At 40.5% G+C, this 12781-nt stretch overlaps 1 protein-coding gene and 1 non-coding gene across 2 annotated transcripts in view; one reads left to right on the top strand and one right to left on the bottom strand.

The window, feature by feature from the left end:
• The window catches only part of EPB41L4A (erythrocyte membrane protein band 4.1 like 4A), a 225689-nt gene extending 214567 nt beyond the window's left edge, over window positions 1–11122 (top strand). Inside the window, exons 19-23 of the mRNA XM_033111228.1 lie at window positions 2298–2345; window positions 2901–2969; window positions 4205–4315; window positions 5357–5438; window positions 9260–11122. Of these exons, the coding sequence (XP_032967119.1) occupies window positions 2298–2345; window positions 2901–2969; window positions 4205–4315; window positions 5357–5438; window positions 9260–9388 (439 nt within the window). The 3' untranslated portion in view covers window positions 9389–11122. The remainder of the gene's footprint in view (window positions 1–2297; window positions 2346–2900; window positions 2970–4204; window positions 4316–5356; window positions 5439–9259) is intronic.
• A 1056-nt stretch (window positions 11123–12178) lies between these two features.
• On the bottom strand, window positions 12179–12313 carry LOC117025428 (small nucleolar RNA SNORA13). Its single transcript, XR_004423621.1, has one exon. It is a non-coding gene; the product is annotated as a small nucleolar RNA SNORA13 (small nucleolar RNA).
• Window positions 12314–12781: the final 468 nt, after the last annotated feature.

Genomic DNA, 12781 nt, shown 5'->3' with positions numbered 1-12781 from the left:
TATGAGTCTTTGGAGGATATAGAATAATACTGTATGCAATGATGGGGTTTTAACCCTTTGTAGACCTATGAAATGGTCTAATTTTAGGGTTTTGGAAGAAAGGAAAATGATTTGTAATGATGTCTCATCAAACTAATGTCTCTGAAAATTGAATATTGGCTGTTGCTATAAGGTGTGAATGAGGGATGCTTTTGAAGATTATTGGACTGCTGTGTATTTTTTATACATGTTGTACCTATGGACAACTCAGAGTTCTATTTGAGAACTTATTTGGGAAGTTCAAATAAAACATCTGCATAATTAAGGGCCTTTTAATGAAGAAAAATGGCTGTTAAAATTCCACAGCTTTCTAAATCCACAAAATGCTGTTGAGTTTGCGGATCATGAATTCATCTTAAATTACTGATTAAATGTGTGCAGATGTAAGCATAAAAATAACACATTCCTCATTAGCACATGTTTACATTTGTTAAATCACAGGTGGTCTAGCAATTGGAGGAAATTAACTTTTTTTTTTCTTTTAAAGCTTTGGAACTTTTCCCTGCCTTAAAGCTGTTTGAAACTGCTGGCCATTTCAGAACTCTATTTAAATATATGACTATTATAGTGCTATAGAACTTAAACATATAGATTAAAGTTTTGAATCTTTTAGGACCAACATTTATGGCTGATGTTCTCATTCAGGTTAAGATAACATTTCTGCTAATTCTTCCGAGATGGGAATGAAAGACATTTCCCAGGGAATTGTAGCAATAGTTGTTTATTTTATTTTACTTAATACCGTATGTTTTTTCCTTTTCTGATAAGTAAGGTAAGAAATGATCTTAGTTTTTAAAAAATCATAAAAGACAAGTAATTATAAATAAGGAAATAAAATTACCTGCGATTCCAGCACTCAGGAGCATCCACTGCTAATGCTTTTTGATATTTGCACGTTTAATATATTGTCTTGTGAATCAGACCAGCCAAATGTAGGAAAGGTGGATTCCATACAGGAAGTCCTACCAAGGAAGGATTTCTTCAGATTTTTCAAGCACACAATTTTATTCTGATAGCAAAATCTATTAACAATGTCATGTTTTAGATGTCTGAGACCAAGGCTTCATCCTCTCCCCCTCTTCTTTCGTGTTTTGACTCCTTTTGAGTCGCTCAGAAGTCCTCACAGACAGATTTTATTTCCACATAGGAAAAAACTACTTAGTCAATTAAATTGCTAGAAAGTAGTTTATTGTATTCTGTGGGCTCAGAAGGCCCAACCAGAATGCCTTGTGGTGCCTTTATTAACTGAGAAAAATGAAAGCAATGATAATATCTTATGTTGAAAGTGATATTGAGCCCCCAAATGCGGATACTGATTATGAATGTGAAACTCCACAGGACAGAGACATCAGTGGCTTTGCTTAGCTCCAGGCCATTTAATTGCTAGGGTTTGGGTCCTTTCTTTGGACCTACTATTATTAGATCTCAGTTCTTGTGAAAGGACTGATGAAACCTTATCATTTTCACACTAGAAAAAAGACATTCTGTGGCAACAGTTGCGGCGCTAATAGAATTCTAGCATTCATTGCTGTTATGGGGAGTATGAAACAGGAACGCTGACTTTGAATTTTCTCATTCTAGGAAGCTGAAAGTAGTGGTGGAACTACTTTCTACTCAAGTCGTTGTTGGAGAGAGATTTGTGGGTGTGTACATAGGGATGGAGAAGGGCATATGGAGGGGGACAGCATGGGCCACTGATTGATAGGTTTCAGCATTTGTGGGCCCAGGCTTTGGCCCAGAAACATATCGTCAGATGTAACATGAAAGGTGGCTCAGTGGCACACAGTCTGCCAGTCTGAGATACCCACCGTTTCTTTTCCCCTTGTGGTTGCTGTTTCTACTAGGTGATTACAGATCATATGAATAGAATCAGGAGAAGTTCTTCTTTTGCTTTTTCTTATAAATACTTAGAAGAACCAGAAACAGAAGCCTTGAATTATTCTTCATTGTAATACCACCATTGGAGGGTGGGTAAATTTGCCTCTGCAGTTCTAAGCTCTGTCATCAAATGAAGCCCCAGTTACAGCTGCTTTTTATATGACCTTTCTTCAGTGGTGCTAGCAGATAAATCATCCTGATGTCTTTCTACTAACCATCCCACATCAGCTCCCCTGCCCAGTCCTTCCTTGTCGTTTCTCATCTGGCAAGTAAGAACCTCACAGTCTGAAAACTTAGAGTTGTAGCCCTGCTACAGTTAGCTATGAGATCGTTAGATGAAGCACATTTGCCGAGATGAGCAGTGTTTTCTCTATTTATAGGAGAAGCCCTGATATCCAAGCAAAAGAAGAGTTATGGAAACATATTCAGTGAGTACTGGTTTTTTTCCTCACTGTTTTAAAACCCATGTGGTTTTAAGGCATTCACAAGGAAGGCCACTGACCGTAAGAGGCTGCCTAGGGCTGACGCCTGTCAAATAGTCTTCGTTTCATCTTTATGTACACATGGCACTCACCGTGGTGGCACTTTCCCACGCCAGCAGCCCTCTCCTAAGACCCCTTAGCTTCACCTATAAATGGGCTTCAGACAGAACAATGGTTTACAAATAAATACCAAGGAAAACAGATTCAGGAGAAAAAAGATACCTCCTACAGGGGAGACAAGGGAAATTTTTGTAGGAGAATTGGGGACAGACGAGGAGCCGTCTGCGTTCCGGATATAGAAAAATTGGAAGAAGGTAGAAGCAGAGTTACAGAAAAGGTTTTCTTCCCATTTTTCCTTGAATACATTTCAGTTTTTAAATCTGTGTTCCTGGCTTATATTTCTGTTAGTTTTGCAAACATTGTGTTTTGGGACAGGTTGTGGAAGGGATTAGTAGTTCTACCAGCATCACAACTTTAATTTTCTTGCTCGTTCCCTTCTAGGAAGGAACTTGTGGATCCGTCTGGCTTGTCAGAAGAACAGTTAAAAGAGATTCCATACACTAAAGTGGAGTGAGTATGTCTTTGACAAGCTTTTCACAGAAGTTTTATTAGTGCTTATAAGGGAGTAATTCCTTCTAACTCTTCAGTGGTGTTCCAAGCAGTGTGTACAGTTGTCTTTACATTTTATCTAAAATTAAAAACAACTATAGGGAAAGAAGCTTTAAAAGGGTGTATTAAAGCTAATCATTCTCCTGTGCTACAATCACTGTTATCTCCTATTAACTGCCCATTTGTATATGGTAGTTACAAAGGGGCTTTTGAAGATTGATGTTAGTTTCAAAATACAATTTTTTTTCTTTTTAGCTATTTATTGCTTGGTGACAAAGTTTTATTTTAGTCGTTATTTAGCACCAAGAGAATTACGTGGACCACAAAACTCTGTCATAAAGTCCAACCCAATCCCTATCAGAGAACTAGCACATTGACCGTGCTTCCTGAAAGCACAGGGATTCCCTAATCACCACTCAGTGTAGGATGCAGTAGAAGATGACCTGTGTACTCTGTTTTCTGCCCTGCTATGATTGGTTAAGAGAAGTAGGAGCTGCTTTATTGCTTTGTTTCCCTTCTGTAACTCATACTTCCTTCCCACTCTGGTCATGTTGCAGGGTGGTACACACCCTCCCAACCTTCACCCCCAACCTTCTCATCTTTAGGCCGAAGATGGACTTCTCAATGACAGGCTAGTTAGTAGCTAGGACAATGACCAACTTTTTCTGGTAGGAATGCCATTTTGTCTGCATTGTAGATTTTTTTCTTTCACTCCACTGGAAAGAATTCAACTATAGGGAATAATTTCATGACAATTTAGTGGTTTAAAAATATACATATAGGGCAGCCGGTTAGCTCTGTTGGTTAGAGTGCAGTGCTCTTAAACAACAAGGTGGCCGGTTCGATCTCCACATGGGCCACTGTGAGCTGCACCCTTCACAACTAGATTGAAACAACTACTTGACTTGGAGCCGATTGAATCCTGGAAAAACACACTTAAAATAAATAAAAGTTTAAAACAAACAAACAACACACACACACACACACACACACACACACACACAAATACTATAGAGAGTTTCATTTTCATGTATGGTCGAGGGAGCACTTCTCTATTGTTAACTTGTGAAATTTAAGCCACATAGGATTTCCAAACCCAGAGGGGTCAAGTTCTTTTTAAAACTCTCAAAGTCATTATTAGTCCCTTGTGGAATCAATGTTAAGGAATTATCCTGTTCTGACTTATGGTTGTTCAGGACTCAAGGTGACCCAATCCGCATCAGGCATTCTCATTCGCCGCGAAGTTACCGCCAGTATCGCCGGTCCCAGTGTTCAGATGGAGAGCGATCTGTTCTCTCAGAAGTGAAGTAAGTACCAAACCTGAGTACATCATCACCCTCGTGGCTTCAGAACCATACAATCCAATAGAACTTCCTCCAATGATGGAAATATCTGTGGCTATTAAATATTGGAAATGTAGCCAGTGTGACCAAGAAGCTAAAAATTTAATATTATTAAGTTTAATTAATTTAAATCGAAGTAGCCATGTGTGGCTACCACAGTGGATAGCGCAGATCTAGACCATACTTAGTCTGAGTCATGGCACTTCTGAGCTATGCACTGAAACGTGTAGAAGAAAAAAAGTACGTGAGCTATTCTATTTGAATGATGCAGCCATATTGGAGAGAAGCTTGCATAATAGCATATTACATCTTTATGCTATTACAAAATAGCATATTACAAACTACTATGCAAAATAGTAGTTTGCATCTTTGTGTTATTTTTACTTGTGAGGAAACTGACATTATCTCGTTTGACACTATAGATACTATATTTTAAATAATATGTTAATGAAATAATTAGGCATCCATTTGTAAAAGTACTATCATCTTAGAAATTCATGTGCTTTGTATTGCTGTGTACGAATGTTAAATATTAAACTCTGAATTAAGGCTCAAAACTTTGATAAACGTTAATAACTTGGGAGACAGCCTAGCCCAGTGGAGAGAAATATAGGCCAGGTTTTGTTTATTTTTTTTGTTTGTGAAAGGTAGGTAATGGCTATCTATAGTTCCATAGATTTATAAAAAAGCATAAATGGCCAATAAATGTTTCTTCAGAAACAAATCCAACAGCCATTTATACAACATATTACAGTCAGAAAAGCATATGGGAACCATACCTGTGTTTTATTCTTGGTTCTTCTATTTATTTGCTCTGATTTAGGGCAAATTACTGAACCTGCCTGACTTAATTCAAAAACACTTATTAAAAGTATCTCTGTGGAAAGCCCTGTGGTGGGCACTATTAGGAACACAAAATATACAAGACATGCTTTTCACGCTATCGCCCTCTTCCAGCTCAAGTTGTGATTCTCAAAAATGAATTTTAAAACTCACTCTCTGCAGTTCAAAAACGGATCTCGTACCTCCCCTGCCCGTGACCCGTTCTTCAGATGCGCAGGGCTCTGGCGGCTCCACCGTTCATCAGGTTGGTAACAGTCAAGTTTTAAGAAGGTGTTTCACTGATTACACTTTCCTGGGAGTTCTTTAGGGAGGTAGAGAAATGAATCCGTAACTTTACTCTGAGGAGCTCCATTTTAAAAGAACTTGTACAAAACGTGGAAGGAGAAGGAAAGAGGCGGGTTGCATGACCAAGACAGGGCATGACCTGGGACGAGTTATGTTAACAGCAAGAGCTAGAGATAGTGCAAGGTCTGAAGCGATCTGAGGCTTGGGGAAAAGCCAAGGATAACAGAGATCATAAGATTGTTTGGAGCCAGAACAAACAAACAATGCCTTTATTAATTAAAGAAAAATACTTTCAGATATTTTTTTGAGCCAGAGAAACTAGGAGAAAGTGGCAGGTTCACAGGGGGGAGACCTTCTATTGTTAACTGATGGCAGGCAGGAGAATTACTCAAATCCCGTTTTATTTCTGTCTTCTCCCTCAAAGAGAATTACTGTTGTTGTGGAAATGTTTTAAAAATCTGGTTAAAAGGGAATTCAAGGACATAGGCAGACATCTAGCTGCCTTAACAAAATCAACTTAACGCTCACTTGAATTAGATATTGTCAGGGGAGCATTGTAGCAAGTATTTCAGCTAGGCATTGGATAGCACTTCTCATGGTGTACTTTTTTAAAAAGACAAAAATGTAGGTAGGCTGTATAAGATCATTGGATAGATTTATGTCTGGTTAAACAACTGCTGTCAAAACGAAGTTGATGTTCATAGTGGATCAAGTTGATGTTTACAATGGATCAGTGTTAGCCTGTTGTTTGCAGTGCTGTGGTTTTCAGTCTTGTTTGGATTGTCGACCCCTTTGAAAAGCCAATTAGAATTACTCTCTCTCTCCCATAAAAATACATCTAAGCACATATACAGTTTTGCATATAAATTCTAGGAGTTCATGGACAGCCTAAGAATCCATTCTGTGCTGCCCTCTGTCCTGATTCGTTTTTGCCAATGACTTGAGCAAGGACAGAAAAAGCCTGTGCTAATTTAGGGTAGGTTCCCTAGAAACAGATTCTGAGATGGAGATTTGCATGGAGGAAGTTGATTATTGGAAAGCACTTTTAGGATGAACACACGTGTTGGGGAATGAAGGGTTTTGGGTAGAGCCAAGGGTTGAACTGTGGAGTTTAGACCCAGTAAGAGGCATCCAGCCTCCACTGGGAGCTCTGGAGCTGAGATGGCCCTTCTGACTCATCCCACCTGGAGTCACGGGGGTTGGGCTTTACATACTTACACTCACTAGGCTGCAGTCATTGGATAAAGGGTGCCCCCCGCAAGGGGCATGATTGGCTGAGGGCAGTTCCTGCCGAGGGGCTCAGTTTTGAGCTGTGTAGCAGCCATCTCTCTCAGCAGCTGGGGGAATGAATGCCCCAGTCAGGAAGGAAGATCAGGGTGGTGAACCCCAACTTCCACTATAATCTGCATGTTTCATAAATCTGGGAGAGCTAATAGGTTGTCTAAACAGACAGTTTGTTTCCAGTCAATAGCGCGTTTTAATAATTGTATTCATATTAGTAGTTAGGGCTTTGCATTGAGACTGCCCTACATTATTTCTGCTTGTCTCCACGTACTGCTTGTGTTACTTGGAGCAAAGTATTGAACTTCTAAGCCTCAATTTCTATGCAATGTAGATAATGACCTAGCTCTTACGGTTACTGTGAGGATTAATAAGCAGTTATCTTCCCAGAATTTTTTTTACCCTGCCATTAAATTTAAGGTGGTTTTAATATAATTAAGAATTTTACTTCATTGTATTTTTGCTTTTCCAATTACTCCTTAATCAATCGCCATCACTTAGGAATCTCATAAAACTTCAATTATTCACATTAAATGTTGAAAGAATCACTTTCACTTTGCCTATACAAGAACAGCTAACATACATCATCTGATCAATGGCACTGACTCCAGGCTTGTCGCTGGGACACCTTTGATTCTGAACTCGACAAATAGCTAAGGAGCACATCTAAAGAGTGACAGGCATTGGGTCTGGGCAAGTCCGCACACGACAGCCTGTGGACTAAATCTAGTCTGCTGCGTGTTTCTGTATAGTCAGGAGCTAATAATGGTTTTTACATTTTTAGTGTTTTAAAAAGGGGGTATGTGACGGACAGGAGGAGGTAGTCCAAAATCTGGCCCTTTAAGAAAAATGTTCCTGCCCTAGACACATTACACATGAAAGTAGCAGGCAAAACAATACAAAAAATTAGGTCTGAGTTAGAAAAGCAACAGGGGACCTTTCTTTGGTAAATAGGGTGGTCAGATGCCATCTTAGAAAGTGACATGTAAAGCTGAAACTTTGCAGGTGAGAAGGAGCCAGCCAGTGAGAGTGGGTGGAAGGCTGACTTAAGCAGAGGGGAAAGCATGGGGAAAATTGCGGAGGCCAGACAGGGCCTGGGTGTTAGAGCAGCTGAAAGACCAGTGTGGTCTGGGAGTAGTAAGGAGGACAGATGACTCGCCATAGATGCCATGCATGGGAAGAGTTTGGATTTTATTCTAAGTGCCAAAAGGAAACCACTGATCCAATTGCCATTTGGAAAAGGGAGTCGTCACACATGGAAGCAGGAAAGTTGCATTTCCTAAGTTATATACCACAGTGCCAGAGTTCTGGCCATGGCCTGGCCCACCTCTACCTCACCTTGCCTTTTCATGCAGAAGGCTGGTTCAAGTGGGGTGGATTAGGGACTTTGATTCACTTATTTCCTTAAGGTTCGCAGGCAGAGGGGACAGTCAGTCCTAGACAAACTTAAGAGGTGTAATGTTTGTTTCAAATAACCTCCCAGCTCCTTACTGGCGATTCTTCTGATGTTTCTCTCTTCGCCGGTGCTGACTCACACACACCGGTGTCCTCCTACCTCTCTGGTGGTTTAGAAATCTTCCATCCCAGACAGATGTCTCACGTTCCAAAGTTATCTTGATTCATACTCCCTATGCTTAGAATTGTTCCATCAGTGCTTCTTTGAATGTCAGTAAAACAAATTAAGCCAGCCGTAGGAACAGATGAACGGTAACTTCTTCAAGGGTGATTTATTTTTAGCCCAAATCTCAAAATAGAATTGTGGACAAGGTAGCTCATTTTGTGTGGGGATCTACTTTGGAGGAAGTAAATCTGCTTGTTAGCCTGATCTGACAGGTTAGACTATTTGTAGGAGGTAAGAGCAGGAAGGTTAAGTGGAGAAGGCTGTGTAAGGCAGTTAATGTCCTTCACAGGGCCTCCTTCACAGCGCCTCCACCTGCGGCAGCTGGGAGATGGACATGACCCGGTTCCAGAACTCCTGGCTGTGGGGCCCGGACTCTGGTAGCTCAGCTCTCATTTCTCCATGATGAGGCCCCACCCCAGCTGACAGGGAGCTCTAGCCCCAAGTGATGGGGTGCTTCATTCAGTGACTACTGAAAACATAATCAGGGGAGATTATAAAGCATCCACAACCCTATTCTTTTCACCTTTCTGCCTCTCCTTAGAAAGTGGGAGGCCTGAGAGCCTGGTCTAGGCATGACTACAAAGAAAATGACAACTGGGGGAATGGATATTTATACCTCATCTTCATGAATAAAATTTCTATGTATGTTAACTGTTGGAATGAATTTTATGTTTAAAATTTAAACAGTCTTCATATTGTTTATCATAGTTAAGTATTTAAATAGAGGAACTATTTGAACAGCTTTTGATAAGGACATTTCTTAAATAATTTTGTAACTTGATGTCTTAAGTGTAAGACAATCTTAATTTGATAAATAAAACTGACTTGGCTGTATGTTCTTTTCTACATCTTACTTTTTCTCAAATATTTCCTTCTAGAGAAGAAATGGGTCTAAAGATAGCCTGATTGAAGAAAAATCTCAGACATCTACAAGCAATCTGGCTGGAAAACATACAGCAAAAACAATAAAAACCATCCAAGCTTCACGCCTCAAAATAGAGACTTGATCCCAGTGAAGGGCTTGGGACGGGGGTGGGAAGGGTGTTGTGTGCCACCTACTTTGAAACTGTGAATTATTAAAGTATCTTGGACCTTCAAGTGTTTCTTCAGAAGAAAAATAATCAAGTCTGTTGCTTCTTTTAAAGGTTTAACTACAGCATATTTGTGCTGAAGGGACTTTTTATTTGGTAACTGGAAGGATAGTTGTCTTGTAAAAATTCATTCACTTGATGCCATTATTTTTCTTCCTGGAACCTGCGGATCTGGTATTCTACAACCAAAACTAGATGCTTCTGATCGGTTCTGGAATCCTGGATTGCAGCTGGCTAGCTGTGCAATATACCAAGTGGGATGCAAAGGTTCTTCCCAACTCTAGGTGGATCTTGGCCTGTGCACAGACGCGTGAGGGCTGAGGTCACATCCCTTTCAGACTGCAGATATTAATATAAATTTCTTTGTAATACTGTATTTTGTGGCATTAAGTTCCACTGGTTATTTACAAATGTAAAAAGCTTTTCGTTTGAAAGTGTTGCTTTTCATTTCTCGTGTCCTTGTCTTTTGTTGTCAGAAAAAAGGTTATGTGTGGATTTCAGTTGACCTCACCTTATCAACCTCAAATGGTCCCTCCAGCCTGCCTGGCTCTCTCCCCGCCAAGGACTATTTCAGACGTTTCCTCTGTGACTTACAAGCACAAATCCTTCCCCAGCTACCATGACTCCCCTATTCCAAGTGTCTTGAAAAGATTACCTGTAGCCAGTGTCCTCAGTTCATCTCTAATCTGGATCTCCTCCTCCAGGGCTCCAGGAAAGCAGACCTCACGACAATCACCCTCACGTCACCAAATCACAAGGCCCAAGGCTAACTTTTAGGCTCCCTCGCACCATTTCGTGCTTCTTTAATGTGCTTCCCATTTAATTCCTATCATTCTCATCCTCCTTCGCAGTTTATCGCAGCCTACCTCACCAGGTACTAGTTTCTCAAACCTCAGACTTTGGTCCTCTTCCTCTGCCGCAGGTTCTTGGATGCCCGCGTACTTAGCTTGGACTACAGACTAGTGTTCTGCCAAGAGACCAAGTAGTTTAAAATGCTGCTCCCCAGCTGGATTTAGGGACATTACGCTTATGTGCAGGTCTACACACCTAACATCATTACGGACCCCTCTCCTATTAACAAGTCCTGTCAGCTTTGCCCTCTATGGCTTAATCATCCCTTTACTAATTTTACATTGATCCAAGATAGTCATCTCTTGCCTAGACAACTATAGTTGCCTCCAACTGGCCCACTTGTACTCATTTTCTTGCAGATGTGATCCGATTTCTCCTTGTTTTAAATATAGCTTTACATGGTCTGACATCTTACCTGTGCAGCCTCAATTTTTCAGACTCCCAGCTTCCTTACTGGCCTCCTACCATGCCTCATTAAGCAAACTCTTGGACTAAATCAGGGCATTAGAGTGAAAGCAGCTACAGCTGTCACAAATCTGGACTTAGGGTCATATCATTTCTAGCTCAAGGCCTCTGCACATGCCACTTGCCCAACGTCGGCTTGTAGAAATGACACCCTTGGTCTCAACTCTGCTTTCTCAGGTTTCTGACTTGCTCAGACTCTATCTTGCATAGGATTTGCTTCACAAAATTTTACATTTGTGATGACATTTCCTCCATTCACATGGAAGATTCCAAAGGGAGGAACTATTTTGCTCACCACTGTGTCCCCAGCTCCTAGTACAGTGCTTTCAATAAATTTTTTCAATGCCTGAACACATTGTCTTTCTTTGCAAAGTGAAGGCCGAAGGTATGCTGACCTCAGGTTTACAATCTAGTAAAAAAGAAAAAAATACAGTGACAACGTAAAAACACATCCATGACCTAGAAACCAACTAGTCTAACTGAGTTCATCATGAGGCACCGGAAGAAAGCATATTTCTCTTTGGGCTTAGCAGAAGCCTGTATCTCATAAGCCTATCAGTGACTGACAGCACTGAATATTAAACTTCACTGCTGCGATTTAACAATTTTGAAGTTGCTGGGTGAGGAGGAAGAAACCCTTCCTTTGATCTCTCATGGAAAGAATGCTATCTTCTGGCAGACACACCACACAAACCGCCAAGAAGCATATTTAAGTATTTATTCATAGACCCACGGTTTTAAATGTATCTTTACGGACTGTCCAAACGCAGTTTCAGTACTCAGACTTCTGAACATTTTGAATGATCCAAGCAACTTGTGTGAAGGTCAAGTTTTCAATTCTTCACCAAGGACATCCTAAAAGGAAAAAAACACGCAATCTGACAAGCAAGTACTTACATGTATCGTACACCTTAAGAACTTCATAATAAACTCCACACAGACTTCTGAATTGCATTAAGTTTTGCATTTCTGAACTCAGATTTAAATGTCAACATAAGTGCCTCCTGAGATATGGCAAGTGGTTTTTAAATTAAGCTACTACACATAGAACCATCCTAAGATTTCAAAAATAAGCTGGAACACGCTATCCCATTTGCTGTAAACTTTACCTTGTTAATCACAGATGTAGCAGCACTAATGATCCATTAATACCTACTTTAAACTAATACCCATGAGAAGGCACCCCAGAAATAACTGCTTTCAGACAGAACTTCAATAACATCGCCCTACCTTAGGTCACCTTTGTGCTCCCAGGTGTTCAGCTAGCAGCATCCATCTGCTTCAAGCATCCATCTTTCACCTGAACAAAAATTAGTTAAGACGTTGAGAGAAACTATACACAACCTCGGCGGACACAAGATCACATGTGCCGATTAATGTAAAAGCACAAGCTGTTACTTATGCAGCTCCTACACCAAAGATAACAACTTCAAGGGCAGGAAAGGGCTGCAAAGTGTTTTAGTTTACGCCTTTTTTGACACCACATTCACTAGTTTCCAAAAGTGAATGGGCAACACAAAGGCTACGTGGAGATTGTGTAAGAACTACTGTGTCTATAGCACAAAACCTAAATCAACTGGCAGAGACGAACGGTTCTCTCGATTACAGCTGGAAGGGCAATGAATCCCCAGCTCTAGATTTTTTTCCAATCGAAAATGCGACAAGGTAATGAAAACGGATACACAACGTGCTTTAAATGGTTATAAGCTTGAAACTGCTTTAAATGGTTATAATCTTGAAACTTCAATGCAACTCGTAGTTTTTGCACTAACATGAAAACTCACCTGCCAAGTTCTGCACCCTGAACAGCTGTCAGGATCTAAACCTTAAATGGCACTTTATTGCACGCTGTGATAGGGTAGGCACACAGGTAGTTAGTTATACAGTCAGGCTTTTCCCCTTCACACGAAAGCAATCCTTACATTAAAAGCTTCCTGGCATACGGTCGATGACCAAAAAACTTAAATGCACTCAAAGCAATCGCCCCAATTC

Source organism: Rhinolophus ferrumequinum, chromosome 7 (assembly GCF_004115265.2).
Source record: "Rhinolophus ferrumequinum isolate MPI-CBG mRhiFer1 chromosome 7, mRhiFer1_v1.p, whole genome shotgun sequence".
Classification (NCBI taxonomy): Eukaryota; Metazoa; Chordata; class Mammalia; order Chiroptera; family Rhinolophidae; genus Rhinolophus; species Rhinolophus ferrumequinum.
The sequence above is the reverse complement of the archived record's forward strand: the minus strand, read 5'-3'. Positions and strand labels throughout refer to the sequence as shown.